This window comes from Bos javanicus, chromosome 2 (genome assembly GCF_032452875.1).
Source record: "Bos javanicus breed banteng chromosome 2, ARS-OSU_banteng_1.0, whole genome shotgun sequence".
NCBI classification, from domain to species: domain Eukaryota; kingdom Metazoa; phylum Chordata; class Mammalia; order Artiodactyla; family Bovidae; genus Bos; species Bos javanicus.
The window spans coordinates 36,999,485-37,015,201 of NC_083869.1; the positions used below are offsets into that span (position 1 = coordinate 36,999,485).

Consider the following 15,717-nt stretch of genomic DNA (forward strand, 5'->3'; position numbering starts at 1 on the left):
TTTTGTAAATTTCATTTATCAACAAGGTGGTTTGTGACTAAGTTGTTTTTTTCTTAATTTGACAAAGAAATAATTCATACTTAACAAAAATTCTGTTATTTCCCATGAAATATTAGACATTTGTGAAGCTTGTTTTCAGAAGTGCTACCATTTTCATCTTTTTATTTGATCTTATTTACTTGAATTTATAACATGTATGTTTTCCAGTTGTGTTTTTTTTCTAATCTCTGTTGTGTGCTTATTTACCATTGATATTCTAAAGTACATTTTTATGTTTTTTTTCTGAGTTTGATTATGTTTAAAATATTTGAGTCTTATTATACTTTGATTACCTTACCGATTTGTTGGTTGTTTACAAAGTCTGAACCTTCAACTATATTGCTTTAATTATAGACTCTATTTTAAATAATATGAATATTTCAGGAAACTGGTATTTCCTTTTTTATCAGCTAAATAGAACCAAGTTTTCAAACCTATAAATAGCAATAGATTCCGGCTGTGCTGATACAAGCCCCCAAAACATAGTTTTTCTTTCTATCTAAATACAGTTCTTTCATCTTAACAGTAGATAAATGATTGATAGTTTTGTATAGTTATTCTTGGTTCAGTTCCCATCATTCAGGCACTGCTGAATATACATTGGTGTCATTTCACTAGCAGCGACTTCCTGCAGTGCAGTAGAATAGCTTTTGCAGTTTTCAGCTTATACTGATTTTTAGACATTAGAATGTCAGTTACCATGAACGTTTCACTTTCTTTTAAGCTAGACTTTTGTCTTTAGATAATGAAGGTGCACATAACTTTACATCTTGTTTTAATGAAGAGATGTTCTTAGAAAAACTCTCAAGATCATATAATACAATAATACAATACATTGACAATGTTGAATTTTCCCATACTCCATTATTGGGATTTTTCCTCTAATTTTTTGTGATTATCAAGTCTATGAAAAATGTACCGTATCTCTTGGAAGATTAACCTAAAAGGTAGTAATTGACTTGGTAATCTAGCTGGTTAGCCATTTGGAAAGTATTCTTTCCAAGATTTTAGATGAGGCAATATAAGACTGTCCTTTGATTTATTTCAGGTTTCTTCTTAATCTTAACCTTTCCCTAAATAATGTATTCTATAAAATTTGGCTTCTCTCATTTTCTAACAGTTTTAACTAAAAGCCACTGTTTGAATAGCTAAATTGCATTCAATGATAAGACATTATTATCTGTAATTTATAAGAGGAAGTATAAATAAAATTCAGGCTTTTTAAAATTAACTTTAAGGAAAAAAACTTTATTGTAAGTCTTTTATAGTTTAATATGGCAACTTGTTTTTGGAAATCTTTGAAGCACTTTTCATTTTTTGAACCAAAACCAAAAAAAGACATTGATTTTGCTATCTCTGTTGTTTTGTTTGAGTATAGACGTTTTCTTCCATAAAGGTATTCAAGATATGCTGAATTACAGAGGTATTTGTATTATTATTTAAACCATTTGATTTATCAAAGCCAGATTTTTGTTGTATGTAATTTAAGGAAATTCTTAACATAGATTGTAGATGGTTGCCTTACATTCTAAGGTTTTAAAGTAGATTAAAATAATCTTAAATACTCTTTCTTTGCTAATTTAGAAAAATTATGATGTAAGTCATCAAAGAGTTAAATAGTTCTTTAATATTAATTTCAATTTTCCCATTTTATTTTAAAACCTATAGACTGCCTTTGTTCTTCATAAACTTGAATTCATAAAAGCTGCTAAGTGAAGAACCTTGGATACTGTCTTAACAAGGAGAATGATGAATGTATAACTTATAATCAGTTATCTTATAATTAGAAAGATGGTCAGAACTATGTGTAATTCAGCAATTCTGTTCCAAGATAAAACCTGAAATTTTTCTTCAGTAATAAAATATAAAAAGCTCTGTTAAATTAACTAGAAAGTTAATCCAAATATTTTTGCTTGTTTGGTGTTTGGCTTTGAGGTGCAGAATGGTGGCGAACAACAGATGTTCATACACGTGCAGGGGCAGCCTTCTTTCCACCATTACTGGGAATTCCACCACTGTTTGCTCCTCCAGCCCAGAATCATGATTCTTCTTCATTCCATTCAAGGACTTCTGGAAAAAGTAATCGAAATGGTCCTGAAAAAGGTATCCATGTTAACTCGAGTGAAGTATTACCTTTCATTTCAGTACCATTTTCAGTAGAGTTCAGATTTAGAAACAGTTACAAAGCATTGTGCTAGACACTTTCACATTGTCTGGCTTAATCTTTATAATAACTCTGTGAGATTGAAAGTGTTCGTGTTTTCCAGCCAAGATTAAATAAATTATTCAAGAAAGTACTGTTTACTTGTTGACATTGCATAGCAGAATTTAACCCAGGTTTTAACTCCCAACACCACTGCTTTTCCTCTGTATCTCATTACCTCCCTTATGTTGCTCAATAAAATATATTACTTCTTCTCTAATTAAGCATTAAATTTATATGTTAGCACACCTTTTTTCTTTTACATTTTCATTAATATTTCATAGTTGATAACTGTTGTTAGAATACATTTGCAAATTATAATACCATTTTAGATGGTTTGTTATTGTCTTTCTTTCCACTTAAGTAGATGTTTGGGAGTTTGCCCTGAAAGAGGGAATAGTTGTATTTAATTACTTTTCTAAAGCTTTTTTAATTGAAGTGAAATTCACATAAATGTAAAATTTACCATTTTAAACAGAACAATTCAGTGACATTAAAGGCACTAATAGTGTTGTACAATAGCCACCTCTATCTAGTTTCAACACGTTTTCATCACCCCAAAAGGACACTTCATACGAGTTTCTCCCTATTATTTCCTCTCTCAGTCTCTGGCAACCACTAGCTTGCCCTCTTTCTCTATAGATGTACCTGTTGTGAATATCTCATATAGATGGAATCATACAGTTTGTGTCTGGCTTATTTCACTTAGCATAATGTTTTTAAGTCATCCCGATTGTAGCATATGTCACTATTTCATTCCTTTTTATGCTGAATAACATTCTCTTGTATAAACATATTTATTTTAACTTTCAAGGTGTAAATGGATCAATAAATGGAAACAGTACATCATCTGTATCTGGTATCAACACATCTGTACTGTCCACTACTGCTTCAAGTTCTGTGGGACAAACGAAAAGTATAAGCTCAGGTGGAGGAAATAGAAAATGTAATCAGGAACAAAACAAAACCCAGCCTTTGGATGCTAGAGCTGGCAAAATCAAAGATAAGGTAAGTTAACCTTCAGGGGACAAATATAACAGATCTATACAACTATTCTAAAGATCAAACCACCTGAATCTATGGAATAATTTTTTATGATATATGAACTCCTATTTTTACAGATATTTATTTTTATCGAGTAGTTTTAGTATTAAACATCTAAAAAATTAAAAATATCAGCACCAGTATCAATAACACAAATAGTCATCATGCAGTTCAGTTCAGTCGCTCACTCGTGTCCAACTCTTTGGAACCCCATGGACTGGAGCACGCCAGGACTTCCTGTCCATCACCAATTCCCGGAGTTTACTCAAACTCATGTCCATTGAATCAGTGATGCCATCAAACCATCTCACCCTCTGTCATCCCCTTCTCCTCTTGCCTTCAGTCTTTCTCACCATCAGAGTCTTTTCAAAATGAGTAAGTTCTTTGCATCAGGTAGCCAAAGTATTGGAGTTTCAGCTTCAGCATCAGTCTTTCCAATGAATATTCAGGACTGATCTCCTTTAGGATGGACTGGTTGGATCTCCTTGTAGTCCAAGGGACTCTCAAGAGTCTTCTCCAACACCACAGTTCAAAAGCATCAATTCTGAAGCGCTCAGCTTTCTTTATGGTCCAAACTCTCATATCCATACATGACTACTGGAAAAACCATAGTTTTGTATAGACGGACCTTTGTTGGCAAAGTAATGTCTTTGTTTTTAAAGTACTGTCTATGTTGGTCATAACTTTTCTTCCAAGGAGCAAGCGTCTTTTCATTTCATGGCTGTAGTCACCATCTGCAGTTATTTTGGAGCCCAAAAAAATAAAGTCTGCCACTGTTTCAATTGTTTCCCCATCTATTCGCCATGAAGTGATAGGACCAGATGTCATGATCTTAATTTTCTGACTGTTGAGTTTTAAACCAACTTTTTCACTCTCTTCTTTAACTTTCATCAAAGGCTCTTAAGTTCTTCTTTGCTTTCTGCCATAAGGGTGGTGTCATTGGCATGTCTGAGGTTATTGATATTTCTCCCAGCAATCTTGATTCCAGCTTGTGCTTCCTCCAGCCCAGCGTTTCTCATGATGTACTCTGCATGTAAGTTAAATAAGCAGGGTGACAAAATACAGCCTTGACGTACTCCTTTTCCTATTTGGAACGAGTCTGTTGTTCCATGTCCAGTTCTAACTGTTCTTTCCTGACTTACATAGATTTTCTCAAGAGGCAGGTCAGGTGGTGTGGTATTCCCATCTCTTGGAGAATTTTCCACAGTTTGTTATGATCCACATAGTCAAAGGTATTTGCATTGTCAATAAAGCAAAAGTAGATGTTTTTCTGGAACTCTCTTGCTTTTTCGATGATCAAACAGGTGTTGGCAATTTGATCTCTGGTTCCTCTGCCTTTTCTAAATCCAGCTTGAACATCTGAAAGTTCACAGTTCACATACTGTTGAGGCCTGGCTTGGAGAATTTTGAGCATTACTTTGCTAGCGTGTGAAGTGAGTGCAATTATGTGGAAGTTTGAACATTCTTTGGCATTGCCTTTCTTTGGGATTGAAATGAAAACTGACCTTTTCCAGTCCTGTGATCACTGCTGAGTTTTCCAAATTTGCTGGCATATTGAGTGCAGCACTTTCACAGCATCATCTTTCAGGATTTGAAATAGCTCAACTGGAATTCCATCACCTCTACTAGCTTTGTTTGTAGTGATGCTTCTTCAGGCCCACTTGACTTTGCATTCGCATTCCAGGATGTCTGGCTCTAGATGAGTGATCACACCATCGTGATTATCTGGGTCATGAAGATCTTTTTTGTATAGTTCTTCTGTGTATTCTTGACACCTCTTCTTAACATGTTCTACTTCTGTTAGGTCCATACTATTTCTGTCCTTTATTGTACCCATCTTTGCATGAAATGTTCCCTTGTTATCTCTGATTTTCTTCAAGAGATTTCTAATCTTTCCCATTCTGTTGTTTTCCTCTATTTCTTTGCATTGACCACTGAGGAAGGCTTTCTTATCTCTCCTTGCTATTCTTTGGAACTCTGCATTCAAATGGGTATATCGTTCCTTTTCTCCTTTGCCTTTAGCTTCTCTTCTTTTCGCAGCTATTTGTAAGGCCTCCTCAGACATCCATTTTGCCTTTTTGCATTTCTTTTTCTTGGGGATGGTTTTGATCCCTGCCTCCTGTACAGTGTTACGAACCTCTGTCCATAGTTCTTCAGGCACTCTGTCTATCAGATCTAATCCCTTGAATCTATTTGTCACTTCCACTGGATAATCATAAGAGATTGGATTAAGTCATACCTGAATGGTCTAGTGGTTTTCCCTACTTTCTTCAATTTAAGTCTGAATTTAGCAATAAGCAGTTCATAGTCTGAGCCACAGTCAGCCCCCAGTCCTGTTTTTGCTGACTGTATAGAGCTTCTCCATCTTTGGCTGCAAATAATGTAATCAGTCTGATTTCGGTATTGACCACCTGGTGATTTCCATGTATAGAGTCTTCTCTTGTGTAGTTGGAAGAGTGTGTTTGCTATGACCAGTGCGTTCTGTTGGCAAAACTCCATTAGCCTTTGCCCTGCTTCATTCTGTACTCCAAGGCCAAATTTGCCTGTTACTCCAGATATTTCTTGACTACCTACTTTGTCATTCCAGTCCCCTATAATGAAAAGGACATCTTTTTTGGGTGTTAGTTCTAGAAGGTCTTGTAGGTCTTCATAGAACCGTTCACCTTCAGCTTCTTTAGCATTGCCTTGGAAACGAACAGAGATCATTCTGTTGTTTTTGATATTGCATTCAAGTACTGCATTTCAGACTCTTTTGTTGACTATGAGGGCTATTCCATTTCTTCTAAGGGATTCTTGCCCACAGTAGTAGATATTATGGTCATCTGAGTTAAATTCACCCATTCCAGTCCATTGTTCACTGATTCCTAAAATGTCGATTTTCACTCTTCCCATCTCCTGTTTTGACCACTTCCAATTTACCTTGATTCGTGGACCTAACATTCCAGGTTCCTATGCAACATTGCTATTTACAGCACCAGACTTTACTTCCATCACCAGTCGCATCCACAACTGGTTGGTGTTTTTGCTTTGGCTCTGTCTCTTCATTCTTTCTGTAGTTAGTTCTCCACTGATCTCCAGTAGCATATTGGGTACCTACTGACCTGGGGAGTTCATCTTTTAGTGTCCTATCTTTTTGCCTTTTCATGCTGTTCATGGGGTTCTCAAGGCAAGAATACTGAAGTGTTTTGGCATTCTGTTCTCCAGTGGACCACGTTTTGTCAGAACTCTCCGCCATGACCCGTCTGTCTTGGGTGGCCCTACTGGACATGGCTCATAGTTTCATTGAGTTAGACAAGGCTGTTGTCCGTGTGATCAGATTGGTTAGTTTTCTGAGATTGCACTTTTCAGTCTGTCTGCCCTCTGATGGAGAAGGATAAGAGGCTTATGGAACATTCCTGATGGGAGAGACTGACTGAGGGGGAAACTGAGTCTTGTTCTGATGGGCAGGAGCATGCTCAGTAAATCTTTAATTAATTTTCTGTTGATTGCTGGGGCTGTGTTCCCTCCCTGTTACTTACCTGGGGCTAAACTTTAGTGGAGGTAATGAAGATAATGGTTGAAGTGAAGTCGCTCAGTTGTGTCCCACTCTTTGCGACCCCATGGACTGTAGCCTGCCAGGCTCCTCTGTCCATGGGATTTTCCAGGCAAGAAAACTGGAATGGGTTGCCATACCTCCTTCAAAAGTTCCCATGCACCCACTGCTCCACTCAGTGCCCCCAGCCCTGCAGCAGGCCACCGCTGACCCACACCTCTGCTGGAGACACCGGGAGGCTCATGGGCAAGTCTGGATCAGTCTCTTGTGGGGTCACTACTCCTTTCTCCTGGGTCCTGATGCACACAAGGGTCTATGCCCTCCAAAAGTCTGATTCCCCAGCCCTGTATAAGTTCTGATGGCTCTGTGGTGGGGTTAATGGCGACCTCATAGATAAGGTTTATTGGGAAGTTAACACATACCAGTTCTACTGTAATTGTTTTGCATAGAATATCGATTTCAGCCCTCCCTATACCCCTAATGAGGTAGGTACTATTATTATAAATCGAGAAAAAGAGTCCTCAAGTAGTTGGCCATTAAGTGGTTAGGATATGAAGTCAGGCAGGTTGACTCCACAGCCCATGCTTTAGGAAAACCAAATCAAGAAACCATTTATTATGGAAATTTTCAAAATGCACAATAGATAGAATAGAATAATTATCCTGTGTACCCATTATTCAGTTTCAGCAGTTACCATCTCATGGTCAATTTTATTTCATCATAACCCCAACTGTGCAGGTTAGCAATTTCATGCTTCTCAGGTCTGAATTCTCCTTTGCCAGTTGGCACAATATTAGATCTTGCAAATAGAGGGTCCTGGAGAAACACTGGAGGAGGAAAGGCTTCTCTTCTTGGTTCAGGTGTTCTCTTCTTGGTCTTGTGCTGTGCCACCAGTGAATATTCCTCGCCCACTGGCAGCTGTCCTGCCACTTGTGTTCAATAGATCCAGTAGTGCACACCATGTAGTGAGTTTCACTGACATCCCAGCAGGCAGCTTACTAGTGAGTTTGCCAGCATGCCAGTGGTTAGTTTTCCAGCTAATTTTTCTGTCACCCCTACTAGAAGGTCCCTAGCGAGTTTTCCTGGCACTCCAGCAGGTGGTATTTCTTGTGTGCCAGCACTGATCTGTGATGCTTCGTGAGTTTCTCTGCCGTCCAGTGGGCGATAGTCACATCCTTTCCAACAAATACCCCTGCTTGGACCTCCTGACTAAACTTATCTGCTCTAGAAGCAGTATCAGGAATAGGGTGATTTGTGCAGATTGCACATGGTAAATTCACTCAGCATTCTGGACACTATAAGTCTTTGGATTTCCTCTTCCACATTGTCCTAGGGAAGTTGTGACACTTCAGCTATACTAAATATAGTCCACCACTGTGTCCAGATTTCATGCACCCTACTAAGTAAGCTGAGAGACCTCCAGCTACCTGAACCAACACATTATATCCAGAATTTCTAGTCAGTGCACCCGTATCAGTGAATTTGGACTGCTTCCATTTGGGATTTCTTCTTGAGTGAGAGAGAAGTCTTGGTTTATTCTGAGTTCAAGCCCCAGCATCAACTACAAACATTTTGGAAAGACAGATAATAACTAGAACATTGCCTTTTTGTCTACATTTTATAAAAACCACTCTCAGGGCCTGACATTTCTTAGGGCAGAGAGTCAAAAGTTTGTGATCCTATTATACAGAGTGAAGTGAGTCAGAAAGAGAAAGATAAATACCGTATTCTAACACATATATATGGAATCTAGAAAAATGGTACTGAAGAATTTATTTACAGGGCAGCAATGGAGAAACAGACATAGAGAATAGACTTATGGACTTGGGGAAAGGGGAGGGAAGGGTAAGATGTATGGAGAGAGTAACATGGAAACTTACATTACCATATGTAAAATAGATGGCCAGATGGAATTTGCTGTATGGCTCAGGAAACTCAAACAGGGGCTTTGTATTAACCTAGAATGGTGGGATTGGGAGGGAGTTTCAAAAAGGAGGAGATATATGTATACCTATGGCTGATTCACTTTGAGGTTTGACAGAAAATAGCAAAATTCTGTAAAGCAATTATTCTTCAATAAAAAATAAGTTGATTTAAAGAAAAGAAGTTTATGATCCTGTAACATCACTATCTATATTATCTCAGCTATAATATGAGGAGATTGAGAAGCTTCTGACACACCGCATTAAGAGCAGGATATGTGTAGCGACTGATTGCAGAGAGCACTGATCTGAACTTTAAATGTAAACAATATGCCTCTCAGGCTCTGACTTTTAATTCCAAGAAACAATTTTATCATATTTCCATTTGTCCTTTCTCAAGGCAGCATCAAGTTCCATATGTTTTCCAGGAACAACTAAACAAAGTTTTCTTTCCTCTTGCTGGGCATATTGTATAGAAATATTTCCTCAAGACCTTTCGGTTCCATCTCAACAGAAGATAATTGTTTTCCAGAACATAATAAGACATATGAGAGTCTGAGGGAAGGTCATCTGCTGAAGCCACTAAGAATGATGATACCCGTCACAGAAACTCAATGGGACTCTTCTTGGGCCCCAAGACAAACATATTTTGGGGTCATATTTTCCACCTGTTCCTCTTCAACTACTCTTTGCTCTTCTCCTTTATGGTATGTTTTGAGGGCATTCCCATTAGTATGAGCTCCAAAGGCCTATCTCTGCACTACTGTCAGCCTCTCTGCATACCAGATACTGACTGAAACACCACCTACTCCTTCAGTTCAGTTGAGTCGCTCAGTCGTGTCCAACTCTTTGCGACCCCAAGGACTGCAGCATGCCAAGCCTCCCTGTCCTTCACCAACTCCCGGAACTTGCTTAAACTCATGTCCATTGAGTCGGTGATGCCATCCAACCATCTCATTCTCAGTCATCCTCTTCCTCTCCTGCCTTCAATCTTTCCCAGTTTTTTCCAGTGAGTCAGTTTTTTGCGACAGGTGGCCAAAGTATTGGAGTTTCAGCTTCAGCATCAGTCCTTCCAATGAATATTCAGGACTGATTTCAGGAAATCAGTTGGATCTGATTGGTTGGATATGACTGGTTGGATCTCCTTACAGTCCAGGGGACTTTCAAGCATCTTCTCCAACACCACAGTTTAAAAACATCAATTCTTCAGCACTCAGATTTCTTTATAGTCCAACTCCATGCAAGACTACTGGAAAAACCACACTCTTTGCTCCCATGGTATTTTGAAGCATGTCCTAGACCTCATATCATGGGATGTCTATATCTATATGTATTTCTAAAAGTTAAATACCCAAGCTTTTAAACATTCCTCTTAGAAGGCTTCTTTGGTGGCTCAATGATAAAGAGCCCACCTGTCATTGCAAAAGATGTGGGTTTGATCCCTAGGTTGGAAGACCCCTAGAGAAGGAAATGGCAGCCCACTCTGGTATTCTTGCCTGGAAAATACCAAGGACAGAGGATAATCCAGAGATAGTCCAGAGGATAGTCCTTGGTATAGGACAGAGACTGTACCAAGACAGGCTATGGTCTATGGAGCTGCCAAGAGTTGGCAGCTACTAAACAAAAACAACAGACCTCTTAGAAGAAGTGCTAAATCTAGTAAAATCTAGTATATCTAGTGCCTGCACAATGTGCAAGGCAAGACTTTGGAGGAATGGGTATGAAACAGATTCTGTCCTTTGTTCTAGTAAGGAATCTGTTTTGACATTCCTGGGGCTTCCCTGGTGGCTCTAACGATAAAGAATCTGCCTGCAGTGTGGGAAACCTGTGTTCGTTCCCTGGGTCAGGAAGATCCCCTGGAGGAGGGCATGGCAACCCACTCTGGTATTCTTGCCTGGAGAATCCCTATGGACAGAGGAGCCTGGCGGGCTACAATCCATGGGATCTCTAAGAGTCGGACATGACTGAGCAACTAAGCACAGCACACTAACATTTCTAAAGAAAATAAGTGAAGGTAAAGTAGAAAATATTTCCAGGAACAGCTACTAAAACCTTACAGAGGTACCTCTTTAATGATATAAGGAAAGAAATTCTGGGTACCATAGGGGTGTCTTGGAGTAGGATATGACAACCCACTCCAGTATTCTTGCCTGGAAAATTCTATGGACAGAGAAGACTTGTGGGCTACAGTCCCATAGGGTTGCAAAGAGCAACTGAGCAGAGTTGCTATTTATATCTATTTATATCTACATAGAAGTATCACTAGAGAGAGATTGACTATCAGTCTGAGGGATACTAGAACTTACGATTTCAGAAGAGTACATTAATAATACATGGTCTGGAATGAATCTGTATTAGTGGATTGTTCAAGTATAATGAAGATGAAGGGAGCTGAAACTAAAAAAGAAAATCCTATACTTTTTAACCCTGTATTTTCAGTTTTAAAAACTTAAAAAAAGAACTACTTCATCAGCTCTTTTCATGTGAAGTTTGAAAAGTGTTCTTCAGCTAATTTTGATAATTCCTCCTAGAAGGCGGGGTTACTTATATCAGTGATGCTCACTTGAAATCATTAAGTCCAATTCCCTCACATAGCCTACATGTATATTCAGAATAAATATAGCTATTTTAAATTTAACAAAGTAAGTCAACAGGGACTAAAATATACAAACATAAAGCCTTTTGAGAAAAAAATAAAAAGACAATTCAGGGTTAAGTTCTACTGTTGTTGCCATACAAGTTATTGTTACCACAGCAACCATAACAGTCTTATAAAAATGCAAGTGATTTTTTTTATCACTTTAAAATATCATGTTACCACTCTTTGTAATGGTTTTCTATCTCACTCAGAATAAAATCTTTGCCACGGCCTCTAAGACCCTGTGTGGCCTGCCCGTGCCAGTCCATCAAGCCTTATTTCCTATGGCTCTCTCCCAAGTTTCTGTGCTCTAGCAGGTCTGGCTAACTTTTCCATTCTTTGAACATGTCAAACTTGTTTCCAGCTCATGGCTTTTTCCTTTGCTGTTTCTCATCTTGAAAGGCTCTTTTATCTTTCTAGGATGGACTCTTGCTCTCCATTTAGGTCTCAACTGAAAAGAATCTTACCTGACAATTACATCTACATCTTCATCCCACCCCCAGCACATACTGTGTATCCAATTATCTTGTTGTAGTCACTAAAAACCCTTACTGACATTGTTTGTTAATTCTCTTCTTCCTGTTCCCAGGAGAGCAGAGTTGCTATCTGTATGTCACACCCTTGTATCCCCAGAGACTAGAACAACTCTGCCTGGTTACATAATGGCCTTGAATATGTATTTGTTTTGCTATTGAAAGAAATACATACCCAGGGAAATGAAAGTTCAAGGAGAGACTTCTGAAAAGCTTTCCTAGAATGGGTAGGGGGCTACTGCTGCTGCCAAGTCGCTGTAGGGGGGAAAGGGGGTAATTAGTAAAATCTCCTTTAATTATTTTTTATGAATCTAAGAAGGCTCATTTTTAAAATGTTTAAACGACAGAAAAAGACATACTACCTAATTGTAAAAATTCAAAAGAACCATTCCCCCACACATACACATTCATAGGGACTAAGGAGATGAAATTGTTGATACTTAAACTCAGTTTTCTATCTTTCCCTAATACCTGGACTTGTCTACTCACATCTACTTTTTTCTTTTTAATTCAGGGACTAAATTTGTTATAAAACAGACTCTTTGCATACTGTCAGAGTATGCTCTGCAAAGACCACCTGCATTAGAATCATATTAAGTGCTTGTTGATGCAGATCCCTGTGCCTTATTTAGAGTTGGGGTCCAGGAATCTGCTGGCTACAGAAAGTCTACAAGTGAATATTTCGTGTCCCTGAAGCTTTAGAACCCTCACCTCTCGACCCACTCTTAAGGAGTGTAGGACCATCTATCAGAACAACTGTAAATGAAAACTACACAGATTGCTTGGAAAATGAAATGGGAGTTGTTGTTGTTGGGGGTTTTTTTCTTCTTTTTTTTTTCCTGCTGAATCAGAGTAGCTCCCTTATTTCCTTCCTTCCTTGGTTTCTTCTAAAACTGAAAGTGGTAACTTCAGTTTAGGTTCCTTACGATTTTCATAGTCTTGCTATGCATGTGTGCCTCTCAGTCGTTTCTGACTCTTCGCAGTCCTGGCAGCCCACCAAGCTCTTCTGTCCATGGAATTTCCTACTCCAGAGGATCTTCCTAATCCAGGGATCAAACCCAAGTCTCCTGCATTGTTAGGAGGATTCTTTAGCACTGCACCACCTAGGAAGCCCAAACATACTTAGAGACTCAAAACAGATTTTGGTCACAAAGAAGGAGCTGTTTTTCTGCCCCAAAAATGGTATGCTTAACATTACTCTATTAGTATTATTTCCCTTTAATCTCTGCTTTGGTCTTTCTCATCCTATGATTTCCCTTATTTCAAATCACTTTCTGCTTTACTGTAAGGGAAAGAGCTTAGGGAATGATGAGACTATTAGCTTATTGAAGAGTATGCCTGTGCTACTTTGGAGCAGTTAACACAGTATCATGGCAAGCAAAATATAACAGGAGTGACTCTCTTCACACATGTGTTTTATATGATTTAAATAACATTTCAGAAGACACAAAGGAAAATATATGTTTGCCATCAGAAACTATGGCTTCAAAACCTAGCCTCCTCTTGTAGAGGTGTAATATTATCTTTTATTCCCAAACCCCATAGTTATGAAAGGCTTCATTTCTTCTAAAGCCATAACTTAGTGTAATTTGTTGCTTTTGTAATTCATTGCTGATTTTTCTCTATTTTATCTACCAGCAAACACTATAGAAATGTTCTGAAGTAACTCTGTAGTCAGTCTTGCTTTGTTGTTTTGACATTTCTCCCTTCCTATTGGCAGAATTTTAACTTTTTCATTATTGTATAGTTATTTAGCTATAGTCTATCTCATTTTTTCTCTTTTTATCCACTACCATTGTCTGTCCTTTAAACACAAAACTTTCCTTTTATATGATCTCACGTCTCTTTTCAGCTTTGAATTTTCTTTGTCCTGTAGAGTCTTAAATTTTCCAGAAATTAATCTCTCTCTTTATCATATTTTTCTGTCTTTTCTGATGTGGAAATATACAAAACTTAAGTTCCTTGACACTTAACTAAAGCCACTCTTGAAGCCTTTTTCTGCCTATTTTATCTTCTCTACAATACTTTTTACTGTATGGAATTATTTGCTTTTAAAATAATTAGCTGTCTAGTCTATCACCACCACCACCACCACTGGAATGTAAGTTTTCTGAAGGCAGAGACTCTATCATAGACTTTATTGTAGTCAAGCACCTAGAAAGGTGTGTTTGGCTACTGATTCACTGTCTACACAAAGAAAGATTAATGCTAAATGTAGAACTCAATGTACATATCTGGGACTGTTGTTTTCTTTATCATAACTGGAATTATCTTTTTGTAAATTGCTTTTTTAATCTGTCATACCTTTTGAAGCACGGCAGTCATATGAGAGTGTACATATGTGTGTGTGTGTGTATATATATATATATATATTACGCATATACATACTACATTGTATACTGTTTTCAATATTCTATACATGACGGATGTTATACTTTTTTACTGGACATTCCTGTCAGATAAGTTAATGTGATCAGTTTTTCGAATAATTACCTTTAAAACATGTGGCTTTTTACTTTTTACTAAAATGACACTTTGAGATTGAAAATATCATTTAAGAATTAAAAGAGCCTACCTATTACTGAAACTTGAATTTTTTCCAAAAAGAAAAATCTTGTTAAAAAATCTTGTCTTTATCCAGAAGCCAAGGAAAAAAGCTATGGAAAGTTCTAGCAACAGTGATAGTGATTCAGGCACATCATCAGACACGTCAAGTGAAGGCATTAGTAGTAGTGATTCGGATGACCTAGAGGAAGATGAAGAAGAAGATCAAAGTATTGAAGAAAGTGAAGATGATGATTCTGATTCAGAGACTGAAGCACAGCAGAAAAGTAACAACCAGGTAGGTATAAATCATTTCATTGGGTGGTATCTGCACATTATTCATATTTAGGAATTAACTGGCTTATCTTAACTCTCAAAGTCTATATAGTTTAAAGTTTATCATTGCCTTTAGTTCTTCCTTTTGCACAAGAATAAAAAGGAGATAGAGAAACATTTTTAAAGGGACATTTTGTGAATTTTTTAGTGAGTTTTATATATTTATCAATCATTAGAAACACTTTTTTAAGGTACCCTTTTTCGCCCCCATGGTTTACTGCTTGATGTTCTTTGTTTTAACAGATGTTAAAGAAGTTGCCTTTTAATTTGTATTTACAGGTGCTATTACATGGTGTTTCAGACCCAAAAGCAGAAGGACAGAAAGCAACTGAAAAAGCCCAGGAAAAAAGAATTCACCAGCCATTACCTCTTCTGTCTGAATCCCAGACTCACTCATCATTCCAATCCCAGCAGAAGCAGCCTCAGGTTTTGTCACAGCAGCTTCCATTTATTTTCCAAAGCTCTCAGGCAAAGGAGGAATCTGTGAACAAACACACAAGTGTAATACAGTCTACGGGATTGGTGTCCAATGTGAAACCTTTATCTTTGGTAAATCAAGCCAAAAAGGAAACTTACATGAAACTCATAGTTCCTTCTCCTGATGTACTTAAAGCAGGGAATAAAAATACCTCTGAAGAATCTAGTTCTTTGACCAGTGAATTGCGTTCCAAACGGGTGAGTTAAAAATAATTTATAGAAGATTTTTATTATTAGACAAAGAGCTCTTATATAGTCTTACAATTGTTTAAGTTTAAACTGAATTCTACTCTTAAATTTATACATTCTTAGTCACCACGAATAGAATATTCACACCAGAAAACTAAATGTCTGTGATTTTATATTTACCTATACACCTGTTTAATATACTTTTGTAAATGCAATCTTGTCATCTTTTCCTAGGCTTAGTATTTTAGCAGTAAGAGGAT

At 37.6% G+C, this 15,717-nt stretch overlaps 1 protein-coding gene across 24 annotated transcripts in view; it reads left to right on the plus strand.

Moving 5' to 3' along the window:
* Positions 1–15,717, plus strand: part of BAZ2B (bromodomain adjacent to zinc finger domain 2B) — a 336,353-nt gene that overhangs the window by 205,783 nt on the left and 114,853 nt on the right. For 18 of the 24 annotated variants that reach the window (XM_061395981.1, XM_061396001.1, XM_061395879.1 and 15 more), the window contains 4 exons: positions 1,975–2,142; positions 3,057–3,250; positions 14,553–14,753; positions 15,071–15,466. In XM_061395981.1, coding sequence (XP_061251965.1) covers positions 1,975–2,142; positions 3,057–3,250; positions 14,553–14,753; positions 15,071–15,466 — 959 coding nt within the window. The remainder of the gene's footprint in view (positions 1–1,974; positions 2,143–3,056; positions 3,251–14,552; positions 14,754–15,070; positions 15,467–15,717) is intronic. The other 6 variants (XM_061395906.1, XM_061395858.1, XM_061395962.1 and 3 more) reach the window with 1 other exon arrangement.